Here is a 17,986-nt window from a genome sequence, read left to right as displayed (position 1 = left end):
CTCCGATTTCTAGAAAGACTTCTCTTTTCTGTTCATGTCTCCAGTCTCTGGATTTAAATATCCACAGATGGGACCATGATGAACATTAGATATGTTGATTCAGATCATTAAGTTATTAAAATAAGAACAAAACACAATTAAAAACTACTAAATTACAAAATGTATTATAAAAAACTGCATGGATTGCTCACTACTTTGGGATGTTTTAGTTGATCCTAATAAGGTTATTGCCCTACTGCTTTTTAATTTTTTAATTTAACAAACTGACATGGCTAGTTAGTCTACAATCAAGTCCCTCTCAGAAGCTTTATACTGAGCATCATATTACACAGAAGCCCACCTCAACCCGTAGTAAATGCAGTTAACTTTGCAACAGGCCTGACTCCCAGGCATCTATGTAGTGCTGCTACCTTTATTTACAATATTTCTGAAATCTAGGGCTGAGTGCTTCTGAGCTCCTTTCCAAAGGGAGGGAAATCTTTTGAGAAAGGCCTACAAGAAATGTGTTTTTCATCATCTGCAGACAGCAGTTCCTTTGTGAAAGGCATGCTTCTTTATCTGTCTAGAGACTGTAAAGTCTTAATGGTTTGTATCTCACCATCAGCCTCCTCACCTAAGCTATAATGGCATCCTGGGTGTTGCACAGCCTGAGAAGTGGCCTAGGGCAAGCCAGCTGGCAGATGTTTGATTAGAGAAAAGAGGCTCTGGATCTACTCAGGACTGTCTGGCTGACACGTGTAGCCACTGGTAGATCAACACACCCGATCACACTAAATTAAACCTGCAGAACTACTTCCATTGTACTTGTATTAAACTGTTGATTAATCAGTGCAATTTATGGAGCAGGTCAGAGTATGGGCACACAATGGTATTCATAGGAAATGCAGACACCACCTCCTTGTAAAATTCTGAGCAGCATATAAGCACATAAGACAACCCCTGCTGGATCAGAACAGTAGGCTCATTTTATTCAGCATACAGTTTCACACAGTGGCTAATCAGTTGCTGTGTGGAGGCATTCCCTTGATGTTGTCTCCTAGTACTGATATTCAGAGGTTAAAGCCTCTGAATGTGGAGATACCAACTTACTCACTATGGCTAGCAGCTATTGATAGACCTCTCCCCCATCAACTTGTCTAATGTTTATTTAAAGCCATCTGTGCTAATAGCCATCACTATGTCCTCTGGCAGTGAATTCCAGAATTTAATTACTCACTAAGAAGTACTTCCTTTTGTCACTCCTGAGTCTATCTGCCCATCAACTTCACTGGGTGCTCCAAGCTCTAGTACTATGTGTGAGAGAGTATTATCCACTTTCTCTATCCCTGCATAATTTTATAAGACCCTATCATGTTCAACCCAAGTTGTCTTTTTTCCCGTTAAACAAGAATCAATAAACGAACTGCCAGCCACTGTGATGACTTCATACGTGCGCCAACACACACATGTATGTTAAACATACTATGTTTTATGCTTCTTTCTGTCCCCCTTCCATGATTCTGTTCTAAATGTCAACAGACAAGCAAATTACTAAAACACCATCCAGAATAAATTGCGAGGGAAGAGGGTAGAGATCTGAAATGGAACAGATGCATGTGCCTAGATGAGGAATAACATTGTGGGTGAGGAATGAACGAAATCCTAATTTCTGGGAAACATAGGGCTCTCATTCCCAGCACTGTATAAGACTATCCAATAACACTTAAAAGGTTAAGCTGCCACTTACACAAGTACATACTTGATTTCATAGAACATTTGACAATATTTACTGCAGTCCAATATGTTGTCTATTGATAATACTTAGCTATTGAATTGTCCAGGACTCAAATTCTACTTGGGATTTTTTTCTCTCCCTGAAGGATTAAACAACAACACTAACTACCCCAATCCACACACACACACACACAGGCACATACTATGACACCAGAAGGCAGCACTCCTCTTTACCTTCTGCTGAATATTCTGCTACTTCCAAGGCTTGATGTCCATATACGAAGCCCGATGGAATCTATGAACACAGCAGAAGTAAAAAGCAGTGATTTATAGATGTATACGCTTCACTTCTCAAAAGTCAACAGTGCCCAATAACTAGAAACCCACTGAGTTGTTCTCCAATAAACTGGCATACTATTGAGAAACAAGATGGCTACCAGTTTAATACTTTTCTAAATTCAGAAGTTGGAAAAGAATGAGCAAAGGTGACTTTCCCCCGATGTTATTGTTAACTTGGTCTGAAGTTTGATTGTACTTTTAAACAGGGTTGAAAGCAAATTCACATCCCGTGGATGACTCTGTTGCTTTTGGGGGAACATTTTTTTAGGCCTTTAAATTAATACAAAACTCTGCAAAACTGTTTTTTGGAAACAAATATGAGATGAATGTATATACCACAAGCACAGATTCCTCTTTCAAACCACTTTCTGTTCTGAAAAAAGCGATCATCTATCTCCTGTCTGACACTGCTTATTTCACACACTGTACACAAAGCTAATTACAACAAATGTGAAGATCTGACTAGTTAAAGAATTTTTAAAAGGGAACATAGGTAAATTTTCAATTTTTTAATTAAAAATAAACAGCTTCATGTAACTTGGCTATATTACTCAGGTTAAATGTTCTTCACTGGTAGAGACAATTCTTCTTAATTTTGCTCATTTATAATAAAATAGCTGGCCCAGGATCAACGGTTTTCCATTAGAGAAACTGCTCCAACCTCAACAGGTAAGAAGGCACAGGAGATGATAATATTATGGGAAGTCCCTTAAGAAAAATATACATTCTGGGCATACAAAAGTTAAATAAAAGGTGGCAGCAGTTCTATAAAAAATAGTAAACAGAGCAACAGTTGCTCATATATAAAAGTAGAATGGTTTTGGATCTAAGTTATTCAGATGTCTCCCTGAAGCATAAATGTATGATTTAGTATCTGAGAAAAAACTCCTCTTACTATTCAAGCACTTTTCAAAATAATACCTTTTACACTGCATTCTGGAAGACAAGAAAAATTCCCAAGTGAGCTCTGACCTGGATAGCCCAGGCAAGCCCAATCTCATCAGATCTCAGAAGCTAAACAGGGTCTACCCTGGCAAGGACTTGGAAAGGAGACCTCCAAGGAATACGAGAGGTAAGCAATAGTAAGCCACCTCTCTGAAACATGCAAGCCCCACTAGGTCACCAGAAGTCAACCATGACTTCCAGGCAAACACACACACACACACACACACACATACAAAATACCCACCCAAAAAAGGGGGGGGGAGAAAAATCCCAAGTGCCTAGTTCTTAGTAAGGATGCCATTTTGGAATCCATAATTGTAGTCCCTGGATAGAGAAGTGAAGGCCTATGGCAGGGGAGAAGCAGGAAATTTAGAGGGAAACACTTATTTACCCTGAAGGAACGGCAAAAAATTACAAATCTGGAAAAACACAGAAAAAACTCTATGAAATATTTTTCTTTGAAATTACTGAAATGTTTAAGATTGTTTCACTCACTCAAAATGTACAGCATGAAAAAGTCTGAAGCATTTTCTCCCGTTTTTCCAAGAGGAAAAAAATGAGAAGTGTGGGGGAACACTAAAAAAAATTATAGGAGGTTTTTTTTTTTCAATGACTGAAACATGTTATGATAGCATAGGGTATAGCCACTGGAAGATCTCTCTCACTTTAATATTTGGTGTATTCTCAGTTTTCTTTACAGAAAATCAAGGCATTTATACTTTTAAATTCCATTCATTTTATATGCTAGCTAACTTATAAATGATGCCTTTTATGTTGTTAATGCAACAAATAGATTTAGGTTTAATAAGACAGTAATATTACAATTTCCCCCCAATTTTTCAATATTTTCTGGAGGGAGGGAGGGGGGAAAACACTTTGTACCATAGCTTCAGAATTTTTGGAAATTTTACATAGCTAGCCTTGCACTACCTAAAGTTAAATATTTAGCCCTGGACTACTTAAATCTCAAAGGGTTCCATTGATCCATGTCATGGTAACATCACACAAGACTATTGTAAGGCACCCTACATGGATCTGCCCTAGAACTCAGCTTGGAGACTTCAGATGGTACAGAATGTCACAGATTAGTTATTATTAGGAGCTACGCCTTGGATGCTGATTATCTGCAGGACTGCCTATGCTTCACCACAATAGCTTTAATCATGGAGCAGTTCCTCCTGCATATTATTCCCATTTTGCAGTCACTCCATTGACTGTCCATCAGTTACTGGGTTCAGTTCAAGGTACTTGACTATCACATACAAAGCCCTTCATGGCCTCCTAGGCTCCACCATGATAGGCTTACTCATCAGCTCTGTCACTTCTACAGGTGGCTCCCTGCAAATTGGCAAGATCAACAACTGCCTGTAGATGTGCATTCTCTGTTAGTGCCCCCCATCTTGTGGAATGGCCTGCCTGAGAAGGTCAGCAAGGCTCCCACACATCTGTGACTTAACAAATTATGTAAAAAAATTGTTCAAGACGGCATTTTTATAAAGGTAATAGGGCTACATTATAACTGAATGAATGGTTCAATAAGATGCTTTAATAAAGGGAACAAGACTATGTGTCAGGTTCCACAGCCAACAACTGAGTATACACTTGTCAGAAAGGTTATACCTAATTGCAGAGCTATAGATGCAGTAACATGGTCCCTGTTAAGAATGGCGACGTTTCTACAAGCACAATGGGATATAGGGTATTCGTACGCACCCCCACCATCCATAGGCCAATTGGCCTGACTCCCGCATGCGGGAGAAGGGGCCCCAGGCCGTTAGAGCTGAAGCTGGGAATTGAAAGCTATCCCACGGTTACATGATGCCCAGATACTACACAGGCAATCTACAAGGTCAGTGATAATGAAGTACTACAGAAGCAAAGAAGGAATGCAGCAACGGCTGTTACACAGGTCAAGCAAATGAACCCCAGCCCATAAACATCATGGCAGCATAGCTGACATTCTGCCCCCTCAAAACCCAGCCTCTCCCGCCCATTCCAGGAGACCTCCCGGTCATTCCAGCAGACCACCCGGTTTGTCCGGGAACTTCCAGTGGAACTTGCCCAACAGTCTAGGGGCCCGAATATCCCCTACTTCCACCCATTCGAGGTGCTGGGGTCCAAAATCCTGCCATTCCACCAAATAAAACAGTTTTCCCCGTTTGAGTTTAGAGTCCAAGATCTTCGAGATTTCATAATGTTCCTCGCCCTCAATCATGATAGGAGGGGGCACTGACTGTGACGGTTGCCAGATGCTTGAGCCAGAATCCTGTTTCAGGAGGCTGAAATGAAATACAGAATGAAGATTCCTCAGGTTCTTGGGGAGACCTACGTCAACAGTCACCTCATTGATCATCCGTTTCACCTTAAACAGACCAATGTATTTCCATCCTAGTTTCCTACTAGGCTGTAGGACTTTGATGTTCTTAGTGGACACATACACTGAATCACCAGGCTGCAGAGCCCAACCCTCCACCCTTCTCTTGTCAGCCTGAGCCTTATAAGCCTCCTTGGCCGCAGTTAAAGCCTTGCAAAGGAGCGGCCACGAGTTCCGTAATTGTTTACACCATTGCGCCACATCCCCCGGCCCCAAGTCATTTGGCCCCTCCAAAAAAGGTAAAGGGGGGCTATCATATCCATACAACGCCTTAAAAGGGGACAGTCCTGTAGAGGAATGACATGTGTTATTATAACAGTATTCGGCCAGGGGCAGGAGATCTACTCAATCACCTTGTTGATAATTGGTGAAACAGAGGAGATATTGTTCCAAAGTCTGGTTAACCCGTTCCGTCTGGCCATCAGTCTCGGGGTGATAGGCACTGCTCATGGCTCATTCGACCCCCATCAGTTTCATAAGCTCCCCCCAAAACCGTGAAACGAATTGGGCCCCCCATCCGATATCACCTTGGTCAGGAGCATATGTAAACGGACTATGTGTAATAGAAACACTGTAGTAGAAAGCTAAGGCTTTCGCCGTGGGCAGAGACGCAAACGGGATAAAGTGTGCCTGTTTGGAGAATAAATCCACGACAACCCAAATGACCGACATGGTTTTGCTCGGGGGCAGGTCCGTAATAAAGTCCATGGAAATCACCTCCCATGGCCGGCTTGGAGTCGGGTGTGGATGCAATAATCCTGGAGTTTTCCCCGGGCGGGGTTTACTCATGGCACAAATTTAGCATTTCACAAACGAAGATAAATCCTTCCGCATTTGCGGCCACCAGAATTGTCATTGCATGAGCTGAAGGGATTTAACAAACCCGGGGTGGCCATTCAGCTTTGTGCCGTGCACTGAGTGCAGTACTTCCCTCCGCAGGGAGAATGGAACAAATAGTTTGTTTCCGCGGTACCAGCAGCCATCGGATCTGAGTTCGAAATCCCCTTCTGCCCCCACCACCGCCCTGTCGCCCTCCAAGAAGGCAGAGGCAAATTTACTGTGCCAAGCTTTCCCGCCCACTTCAGCCGGTGGTGGGCCCCGGGATGTCGGTGACGTAGGGGACGTAGGAGACGAGGACACCGCCCCGCCCAGGTGGGAAGGCGTGAACACCGAGTCCAAGATGACCTCCCTTTGGCTGTCGTGTTGTGGGAGGCGGGACAAAGCATCAGCGAGGGGGTTTGCAGAGCCCGGGAAATGGTGAAGCGTAAACTAAAACTTAGAAAAGAAATCGGCCCACCGGATCTGTTTTGCATTGAGGCTGCAAGGTGTTTTTAGCATTTCCAAGTTCTTGTGATCAGTCCACACCTCAAAAGGAACCCATGCTCCCTTTAGCCAATGCCGCCAGGTAGCCAATGCAAGGCGGATTGCCCCCGCCTCCTTCTCCCACACCGACCAGTTACGATCCGTGTCACTGAACTTTCTCAACACGTATGCTAAAGGATGCATTAATCCATCCTCTCCCTCTGGGAGGATTGCACCCCCCGTGGCCACATCCGACGCATCAACTTGTACGATGAAGTTTTTATTTTCATCGGGGTGGGCTAGGGCGAGTTCAGACATGAACAGGGCTTTGAGGCATTCGAACACTTCCTGGCACTCTTTACTCCAAGCCAGGGCTGCCCCCGGTTTGGTTGCCTCCGGCCCTTTCCCTTTCGTGTTTAATAAGTCAGTGAGAGGCAAACTGATCTGGGCAAATTTGGGCAGGAAATTTCTGTAAAAGTTCAAAAAACCAAGGAAGGCTTGTAATTGGCGGCGGGTGCGGGGGGTTTTCCACCACAGCACATCCCACACCTTCCCCAGGTCCATTTCCAGCCCCTTATCCAGTATCCCAGGAAGTCAATGTGTGACTTGTGAAACTCACACTTGGAGAGTTTCACGAACAGTTTGTGCTTCTGCAACATGGTTAGAACTTCTCTCACCAATTTCACGTGTGAAGGCAGGTTAGGGGAGTACAGCAAATTATCATCTAGGTAAACAAGAGCCCCCTTAAACAAATGCTTGTGCAACACCTTATTTATCAGGTTCATGAAGACCCCAGGGGCCCCCTGAAGACCAAAGAGCATTACTTGGTATTCAAACTGACCCAGAGGCGTGTTAAAGGCAGTCTTATGTTCATCCCCCTCACATATGCGGACCCGGAAGTAGGCATCATAAGAACATAAGAGATGCCAATGTTGGATCAGGCCAAAGGCCCATCCAGTCCAACACTCTGTATCACACAGTGGGCAGAAATACCAGTGCCATCAGGAGGTCCACCAGTGGGGCCAGGACATTAGAAGCCATCCCACTGTTGACTCCCCCAAGCACTAAGATGACAGAGCATCACTTGCCCCAGAGTCCCTATCTATACCTGGTGGCTAATAGCCACTGATGGACCTCTGCTCCATATGCTTATCTAATTCCCTTTTGAAGCCGTCCATGCTTGTAGCCGCCACCACTTCCTGTGGCAATTCCAAGTGTTAATCACTCTTTGGGTGAAGAAGTACTTCCTTTTATCTGTTCTAACCCGACCGCTCAGCAATTTCATGGAGTGCCCACGAGTTCTTGTATTGTGAGAAAGGGAGAAAAGTCCCTCTTTCTCTACCTGCTCTTTCCCATGCATAATCTTATAAACCTCAATCATGTCCCCCCTCAGTCGTCGTTTCTCCAAGCTAAAGAGCCCTAAGCACCTTAACCTTTCCTCATAGGGAAAGTGTTCCAACCCTTTTATCATTCGAGTGGCCCTTTTCTGCACTTTCTCCAAAGCTATAATATCCTTTTTAAGGTGTGGTGACCAGAATTGCACACAGTATTCCAGATGATGCACACAGTATTCCAGATCCCGGAGATCTAACTTCAAAAAGATCTTTCCTTTAGCCACTTCAGCTAACAAATCTTTGATCAGAGGCATGGGGTAGGCGTTGGTCGATGACACCGCGTTCAACACTCTATAGTCAGTACACAACCTCAAGCCCCCATCCTTTTTTTTCCAGAACAGTACTGGGGCCGCAAACAGGGAGGAGGCCGGTCGGATAAAATCCCTGGCTAAGCTTTTGTTGATAAACTTATGCAGTTCATCTTTCTTGGGCGGGCCCATCACATAAATGTGCCCCTTGGGCAGTTTTTGGCCCGGTAATATTTCAATGCTGCAGTCCGAGTGCCTATGGGGTGGGAGCTAGTCAGCTTCCTCTTCTCCAAAAACTCTGGCCAAATCCCGGTACTCAGGAGGAATGGATAGCAGCTCATCTTGGGCCAAGCAAACCCTAGGGTTCTCCACTGTAGGCTGCAGACCCCACTCTGGGTTTCACTGGTGCAAGTGACACCGAGGGGAGATGAACTGCACCTTCCCTTCATCCCACAGAATATACGGGTCATGTCCATGCAACCAGGGGGGCCCTAAAACGAGTGGGAACCTGGCAGCTGGGGTGATCACAAACGAACGTTCCTCCCAGTGATCCTCCGCCCCGATTCGCAATGGGACAGTCTCAAACTCACATGGTTTTTTCAAGGTTGTCCCATCCATTTGGGTAAAAATCAAGGAGTCTTGCAGCTTCACCACCCCCGCCTCCAACGAGGGGTTGATGAGGTCCCTCCCACACCCCCGAGTCAATAAGGGCTCTCATGCGAATAATCAGGTCAATAAGAGTCACAGTCATGAAAAATAGAGGGGGTAGCTGCTCACCGCTTTTGGCGCCTCCGGGATTGGGCCCTGCTGCTCCGCGCCTCTCACAGAAGGACCTGGTCTTTTCCCGCCTGCTCATTTCCCTCTTCCTCGCTGGATTTGTCCTCAATTTCCTCTGGGGCAACCTGCAGCGCCTTGGCAAATTTCGGTTACCACGGCGGCTTCTTTGCTGCAGTGGCAGGGAGCACCTTCGCGGGCTCAGGTTGTTTTCCCGAGCCGGCTCCGCCACAGTCGGCCGCGAAATGGCCCAGTTCCCCACACTTTAAGCACAGCCCTTGTCTCATCCGTTGCTCTTGAGTAGACTCGATGGGACGCGCCATTTTCACTTTCTGCGGGGGAGGGGTAGGCTTACCCCCGCTGTTGCAATGTCCAGGCGCAGGGTGTTCAGGCGAGTCTCTGTGCTCTCTGCCTCTTGCATCCATGCCGGGAGGGAGATCAGGTCCACGGCACGCAGGACCGTCTCCCAGATCTCAGGATTCAGTCCCACTCGGTACAACTCAGCCAGCACCTGATCCGGCCAATTTTGGACTTTGGCTGCATGTAACTTAAACTCCAAGGAGTATTCTCTCACCGATCGCTTCCCTTGCTTCAGGGTGCATAAGAACGCCCTCACCTTGGGCCCGGCATTCCGATCCTCAAACTGGGCACGCAATGCCCACATGAAAGCGTCCAAGTTCACAAGCTCCAGGCCCCTCGAGTTATGCAACCCGACATACCAAGCTGCGTCCACTCCTCGCAAGTGGGCAGCCACCACATCCACTCGGCTGCTGTCGTCTGGGAACAGGTGGCCCGACCTTTCCACAAATGTCATCACTCGAACCACGAAGTATGACAATTCCTCTGGGTCACCATCGAACGTGGCTTCGATTAGGTCCTTAGGGCGGTGGTGTAGGGGGCCTCTCGGGCTGCCTGGCCATGGCTCTGGTGCCGGCCCCTCCATGGGTCCCGGCACCAGCGCATCTGCCGGGCGGGGTGGGGGGGCTGGTTGAGGGGGGGAGAACAGAAGCCGCCGGTTGTGCCTCCCTCTCGGCCTTTATGGCTTGGACCACCAACTGTGGGATCGCCTGGACTACTTTCTCTAACTTCCGTCTTAGCTGGCGTCGTTCCCTGTCTGCCACCTCCAGCCGTTGGGGCCATTCCAATCCCTCATCCGGGGATACGCGGCCACTCCGCACCTTGGATGTCTCCGTCCAGGTGGTGCTTCCATGGTTCCCCTGAAAGGGGGGAAAACCCCCCCCATGGATGCAAAGCCCATATCGAACTGGCTGTCCCTTCAGGGCCCTCGCGTGAGCACATACATCTTGGCCGTGGAGTCAGGATTAAACTGGCGCCAGCACAGCGTGCCCGGGCAATACCCTTGTCCAGGTCGGTGTCTCGGGCCGGTGGGGGTCAGGAACAGATGGGTCAAGGTCGTCTTTGGCACGGTCCCCACATCTTTCTTCAGGACAATCGCTGGCGGCATGGTGCTCACCGGTACCTCCGTCTGGGTAGTGGGAGTTTCCTCCCCCGTCGTGGTGGGAATCGGGTTCTCCTCTTCGTCGCTCATCTCGAGTTGAGAGAGGCACGCAGATAGAGAATGATGATTCTTAACAGAATGTCAGGTTCCACAGCCAACAACTAAGTACACGCTTGTCAGAAAGGTTATACTTTATTGCAGAGCTATAGATGCAGTAACATGGTCACTGTTAAGAATGGCGACATTTCTACAAGCACAATGGGATATAGGGTATTCGTACGCACATACACCCCATCCATAGGCCAATTGGCCTGACTCCTGCGTGCAGAAGAAGGGGCCTCAGGCCGTTAGAGCCGAAGCTGGGAATCGAAAGCTATCCCACGGTTACATGATGCCCAGTCACTATCACAAGGTCAGTGATAATGAAGTACTACAGAAGCAAAGAAGGAATGCAGCAATGGCTGCTACACAGGTCAAGCAAATGAACCCCAGCCCATAAACATAATGGCAGCGTAGCTGATACTATGGAGTATACTACTATGTATGGCAGTGGTGGCGAACCTATGGCACGGGTGCCAGAGGCGGCACTCAGAGCCCTCTCTGTGGGCACGCGAGCCATCACCCCAGCACAGAGTTGCTTCAGAGGTGGGTGGGAGTGACTGGCAAGCAGGCAGGCTGGGCTGACGGCAGAAGTAGGCAGTGGCAGCTGCCTTGGAAGTGATACGTGGGAGGGGAAGGCACCGCCGTCTCGCAGACAATGTCTGGCAGCCCCTTAGGAGCTGAGGCGCTGCTGCTGGGCTTCGGGAAGTGGATCCTGGTGACCGGCGGCACCGGGTTCATGTAAAGGAGAGGCCGGCAAGGCAAGGCCCTGGGGTGATAAATAAGTGGGTTTTGGGTTGCAGTTTGGGCACTCGGCCTCTAAAAGGTTCGCCATCACTGATATATAGGATCCAGAAGACAAATGTTTGCTGTTTCACCACACTCACTGTAATCACATTACTGCATACCCTGAACCCCAGGTAATAGAGAAGATTGAGTCATTTTCTTTTTGTTGCTTTTTTAAAAAGCTCTTGAGATATGCATAGTGCTGTAAACTAATACACCCAGTTTCCACTGATACTTTATTTATTTTTATTTATCTTTGGATTTATATCCCGCCCTACCCCGAAGGCTCAAACTGGTCATGGTCTTGGTACTGAAGGAAATGCTGTGCTGTCTCAGACTGTACAGGCAAAGGTAAATCCATACCAGCTAGTTCAGAAGGGAAGGGAACAACATAGTCTTCAGAGGACCGTTGTTCTACTAACTGTACCTCTTAGAATCCAGTGACTATAACAACAGTGACGTTTTCTTGCTGCAATAAATGCAAAACCATTAATCTTTGAAATATCACAACAGGATTACTGTGAGTACTGTTTCAATTTCTCTCAGTTTTCTGTTTCATTACTAGTTGTCACACAGATCCCAAATCTGAAAGTTTTAGGAAAAAATTGAACAGAAATTGGGTGCCAAAGCATTCTGAAAAATTCTGTCAGCACCCCACCATGTTCAAAATGTATAAAACTGTGGCTCTGGAAAAGGAACAAGTGTAACAAGGAAATAAACTTTTAAAATGGAGGAATAATGCAGTATTGTTGTGAAGGAGATAAGCAACTGAGTAACTGCTGATCATAATATCATAATATAATTACACATATGAAAGAGTAGTAAGAATAATGGCCATTTAAATCGACTGGAATGCCTTTTCTTTAAATTTATAACACTTGCTGGAGAAAAAGTGATAGCCCCAATAAACTATACACACTAGTATCCTGAATTACATCCTGCTTTCTTTCCAAAGACATCCTGCACATAAGCATGACATTACACTGCTTCAAAATAACTGAATAAAGGCAATAAGCCTCTCAGCACTAAATAAAGATTATGAATACCTGTACTCAATTAAGGAGCAGGATTGTAATTTAGGAGTACTGTCAGAGCCTGGCTTAGGGTTGGAAGCATGTTGTCTTTGTTTTTAGTTTGTAAACCACCTTGAGAGGGTCTCTGGAGAGATAAATTAAAAAAAATTACACTTATTTCTGTGCATATCATTTAAATGAGAATGTTATTACAGGTTTTTCTGTCACGGGTCTGTAGCGGTCCAGTTTTCATTTTGTACACAACTCACAAAAAAGAAATCATTATTATCAATTAGGCTCCAGATGCCTTTCCTTTGTATTTGACTAACCTTTGTCAGGTTCTGGACTCTAAGTTTTAGGTTCAGGTTTTTTTTTTCCCTCCCCCCTTTTTAGTCCCTGTTCATAGCACTAAGAACACCTTTCTGTTTGGAGTACATTGTGAAAGTTGTTAATGTACAGGAAGTAAAAGAGCCACTTCAGAAAATTGGTCTTATGTCATGTTTACATAACAAAACTGACAAGCGTTGACTGCAAGAAAACAAGACGAAAAATCCTAGGAAATTATGACAACTTTAGCAGATCCAGAGGAGTTAACTGTGTTAGTTTGTAGCTGCAAAATAGTAAAAAGCCCAGTAACACCTTTAAGACTTAGCAAACTTTATTGTAGCATAAGCTTTCAAGAAACACAGCTCTCTTTGTCAGATGCGGCATCTGACGAAGAGAGCTGTGTTTCTCGAGAGCTTATTCTACAATAAAGTTTGTTAGCTATAACAGAGAATAGTTTGCATAGAACGAAGACATGAAAAACCTGTGTAAATGATAGTTTCAGACGGCAGCCAAGTTGGTATGCAATAGAACAGCTACATTTGAGTCCAGGAGTAGGAATGGGCACAAACCGCATTTTTGCAGTTCAGTTCATGGCCAAACCATGAACTGACACAAACCAGGAGGTTGGTTTTCAAACCAAACTGGTTGATATCAGTTCATGACCCCTGCTTTCTGCTCCCCACCACTGCCTTAAAATTTGTGGAAGTTCGTGGCATATAAAGCATCCATATATTAAAGCAGAACTAAGGCTGCATCCACGGTGATAATTTTCTGTTTTATATTGTCACTTGCACTGAGCTTCTACTGCATACTTTCTTCCATTGGTCACCATTTTTCCTACTAAACCACCAGAGGGCTTTTCAAGGACTTAAGAAAATCTTTAATTGCCATAGTATTATAACTATCACCATTGCAAAAAAAAAAAAAAGTCAAGAAGGTTACCAGAGGCCTCTGGGGGCTGGTGGAATGGTGCTGATGTGACCATAAAACACAGCTTCCCATTCAGATGGCATGACTGGGCTCTTCCTAGAAAGATACGCAGAAGGTGGATTTGGGGAAGACTGTACCATGGACTGGGAGAGAACAACCAGAGCACAATCAGACCATAATGTCATGCAGATGTTAAAAAAAAAATCCAAATGCTCCAGAAGGACTATTGTTTACATATAAAACAAAAAGATACAGAATAGATTCTATTTTGAAGCTAGAAATTTTTTTGGATAAAGAAGGTAATAATCTGGGTTGGGAGAAAGGAAAAGGAAGAGAGAAAGAAAGAAGAGGAGAAAAGGAAGAGGATGAGGAAGAAGATGAGGAAGAAGAAGGAGAGGAAACACAAAAAAAGACCAAAAAAGTAGACCCAAAAGAGATCTAACAGAGGGGGAAAAAACAGCAACTGAGATATAGGACAGAATAACAAATCCACACAAGACTACAACTCAAAAACATAGTAATAGCAAAGAAGGACAAAAAGAATGGCAACTAAAAAAATAAATCTATTATCTGTAAATGTTAATGGGCTGAATAGTCCACAAAAAAGACAAAGACTTTTTCATCAAGTAGTAAAATTACACGCAGATATTATATGCTTGCAAGAAACTCATATAAAGGAAGATCATATAAAATATCTAGAATATAAGAAACTAGGTATTCCATTTATCACATCGGACAAGGTAAAAAAAAGAGGAGTGGCTACATATGTAAAGGAGAAACAGCATCCAATACTTAAGTATGAATCAAATTATGGAAGAATTGTAATAGTGGAAATTAGAAGAAATGGAAAAGAAACATGGATTGTAAACATATATGCACCCAACCAGAATCAAGAAAGCTTCTTTAAAGAGTTAAAAAATATTTTAACAAAAGAAAACCCGGAAAACATTTGTATAGTAGGAGATTTCAATGCAGTATTAAACCCTAAAGAAGATAGGAAAAAATCAAGCAAAAATTCAAAAGCAGGCGCCAGGCTGCCTAACAGGTTCTTAATGCTAGCAAAAACGAGATTATACCTATTTCTCACCTAGACATAGATCATGGTCTAGAATCGATATGGTATGGATAAATGTAGCTATAGCAAAGGAAATACTGGAAGCTGAAATATTGCCAAACACTTTCGCCGATCTTAGCCCGATGTGGATATCATTACAAGAAACTGGCAGAACATCAAAATGGAGATTAAACGCGGGATTATTAAGAGACAAAGAATTTGTAATAAAACTTGAGAGAGACGAAAGAATTTATAAAAATAAACAAAACGGAAAATATGCCATTAAATATAGTATGGGATACCTTGAAAGCATATTTGAGAGGGATAGTTATCACACAAGAGATATGGAGGAAGAAACAAAAAAGAAAAAAGTTTAAAAAACTATCAGAGGATTTAAAAAAAGAAGAATCAACAGCAAAAAGCAAGGGGAATGTAAAAGAGACAATGATTAAAATAAAACTAACTAAATAAATAAAACTAATACAGCACCAAATAAACCTGCTACTGACACAAGAAGTAGCCAATAAAATAGAATATACGAAAGCTTATTATTTTGAGAATGCAAACAAGTCTACACGTTGGCTAGCATATAAACTTAGAAAAGAAAAAGAGAAAAGAACAATCTCAGCTTTAAAAAATGAGAAACAATAAAATATAAATCCCAGGAATTGAAAAATATAGTAGAAAGCTTTTATAAAGAACTTTACAATGACCGACCACAAAACCAACAAGAGATAAAAGATTTTTTTCGGAAGTATAACAAAAAAAAATTACAGACGAACAGAGAAAATGTTAAATGAGAAAATTACAATTTGTGAAATAATAGAAGCCTTTAAAAAGCAAAAGAAAAGGAAATCACCGGGGCCAGACAGTATACCAGCAGAAGTATACCAGCAGCTGGAGGACGAATTGTTACCGACCTTTAAAGAATTATTGAATGATATTATGAATTTGGGGAAAATACCCAATACATGGAATGAGGCTGTAATAACTTTAATTCATAAGCCAAATACAGAGGAAAATGAGATCAAAAATTATAGACCCATTTCACTTCTAAATGTAGATTACAATATTTTCGCAACAATTTTGGCGGCAAGATTTAAGAAGGTAATGATCCAAGTAATACATTGTGACCAATCATGCTTTCTTCCTAAAAGGCAAATAAAAAACAATGTAAGAACTATTATAAATGTTTTAGAATACTATGACTATAATCCCGGAAAACAACTTGCCTTAGTATTCAAAGATGCAGAAAAAGCCTTTGATAATGTCAACTGGGAATTCTTAAAACTCAAATTAGAAGAATGCGACCCTGAGAAAGCTGGGTTTTCAGGGCAACTTCCTAAAACCTATGGAGGCCTTGTGTGCTAAGCCTACTTATAGGGTCAGAGTAAATGGGTGTTTCTCATACCCCTTCTTCCCCACGAGAGGAACGATCCAAGGTTGCCCATTGTCCCCCCTGCTTTTTGCGTTGGTGACAGAACCTCTGGCGGAAGAATTAAGGCATTGCACAGATTTCTCAGGAATCAATATGGGTGGTACTGAACACAAGGTCAATTTATATGCAGATGATTTAACTTTGTACATCTCCAATCCAACTCAATCTCTGCCGCATATAGAACATATCTTGTCATCCTTTGGAAAAGCTTCGGGCCTGCGAATCAACCTGACAAAATCTGAATTATAACTGGTCTGGGTGTCTAATGAGCTGAAGACACAAATAATGAGAATCTCTCCTTACAAATGGATCACAGAGACCTGGCGACATTTAGGAATCAAATTTCCATTAGATCTTAAGGCGCTTATGCACCATAATTATAACAAGCTTCATGAAGCCATTAAGGTGCAAATTAAGGATTGGGAAGCAATTTCTCTCTACCTGACAGACTCCATCTGATCAAGAGTTTTATATTGCCCAAGTTTCTGTTCCTCTTTCAAACACTCCCGATACACTTCAGCAATGGCAAAAGTCTCTGGGGAGGGGAAAAAGTCGAGGATCAACGTAAACATCTTAACGAAACTGGCTTCGTTAGGGGGACTGGATTTCCCTCTATGTGTGTATTACCAAGTAGCCATCCTTGCAGCAGCAGTACAAGTTCAGAGGGAATCACCACCCTTATGGTGTCGTATGGAGCAGTGTTACGTTGCTCCGTATAACCTACATGAAGTATGCTGGATGTCATCCGTCCGTCGGCCGAAAACTTATCAGGAGAACCCTTGTCTGTCATTAATGTTAAAGATCTGGGATCACAAGAGAAAACAGCTGATCCCAGACATCTCTCCGCTATCTACTTTTGTAAATCAATTGTGGTTTCCGTTGGCGCCTTTGGGGACTGGACAAGGGCGGGTTTCTCTCGTTTGTCAGATTTGGTGCTATGTGGAAAAATCCGAGAAAAAGTATCCTTTGAGGAACAAGCTGGAGTGCGCTTTTCATGGCACAGTTATCTACAGCTAAAAAATTTGACTGAACTTATGGCGTCTAAAGGTACTTTTGACAGACCGCACTCAGGATTGGAAGTCATTCTGCACACGTTTATAGACTCGTCCAAAGGACTGATGGCGAATCTATGTAAATTGCTACTAGGAACAGAGAACCAAGCAGCGCTGAAACATCAGCTAAGGTGGCAAGAAGATCTACAGATGGAGATCTCTGAACAAATGTGGACTGACATTTGGAATTCTCATGCTAATCGTTCGAGAAATTTTAACGTCAGATGGCAGTTCTTTAAATTCATCACCAGGTGGTACTTCACACCAGAGAAATTACATAAAATAAACTTGGCATTAAATCCACAATGTTGGAAGAAATGTGGAAACAAAGGCTCGTATTTCCACTGTTGGTGGGAGTGCCCAGTCATATATGCATTCTGGGAAGAGGTTCTGGGAATTATAAGTGATATTACGTCGTTAGATCTACCAGCTTGTCCCAAACTGGTGCTCTTTGACAGACTGGAGGCAGTCACGGCAACTAGGGCCCAGAAAGAGCTTATACCAAAACTTTTGGCGGCAGCTCATCTAACCATAGCGGCTGGATGGAAAGCCAGCTCTCCTCCCCAGATACAAACATGGTACAACAAAACATGGGATCTATTTATCTTAGATAAGCTGACACAGATCACTCAAGTTACAGCAGTAGATACATCAAAGGCATACGAGCGATTTGTTGCAGTCTGGTATGACGCGCCTTCGCCCAAGCCCGTGGAATTGCAGCAACTAAAGAGTAGACCCG

At 43.7% G+C, this 17,986-nt stretch overlaps 1 protein-coding gene across 2 annotated transcripts in view; it reads right to left on the bottom strand.

The window, feature by feature from the left end:
- Positions 1 to 17,986, bottom strand: part of CDK19 (cyclin-dependent kinase 19) — a 236,930-nt gene that overhangs the window by 204,032 nt on the left and 14,912 nt on the right. The window contains exon 2 of one of the 2 annotated variants that reach the window (XM_015418762.1): positions 1,948 to 2,008. The exons of the other annotated variant lie outside the window; for it this stretch is intronic. Coding sequence (XP_015274248.1) covers positions 1,948 to 2,008 — 61 coding nt within the window. The remainder of the gene's footprint in view (positions 1 to 1,947; positions 2,009 to 17,986) is intronic. 2 annotated transcript variants of the gene reach the window in all.

Source organism: Gekko japonicus, unplaced genomic scaffold (genome assembly GCF_001447785.1).
Source record: "Gekko japonicus isolate JY-2015 unplaced genomic scaffold, Gekko_japonicus_V1.1 scaffold880, whole genome shotgun sequence".
In the NCBI taxonomy this organism is placed as follows: Eukaryota; Metazoa; Chordata; class Lepidosauria; order Squamata; family Gekkonidae; genus Gekko; species Gekko japonicus.
This window is presented reverse-complemented; position numbering and strand designations above follow the sequence as displayed.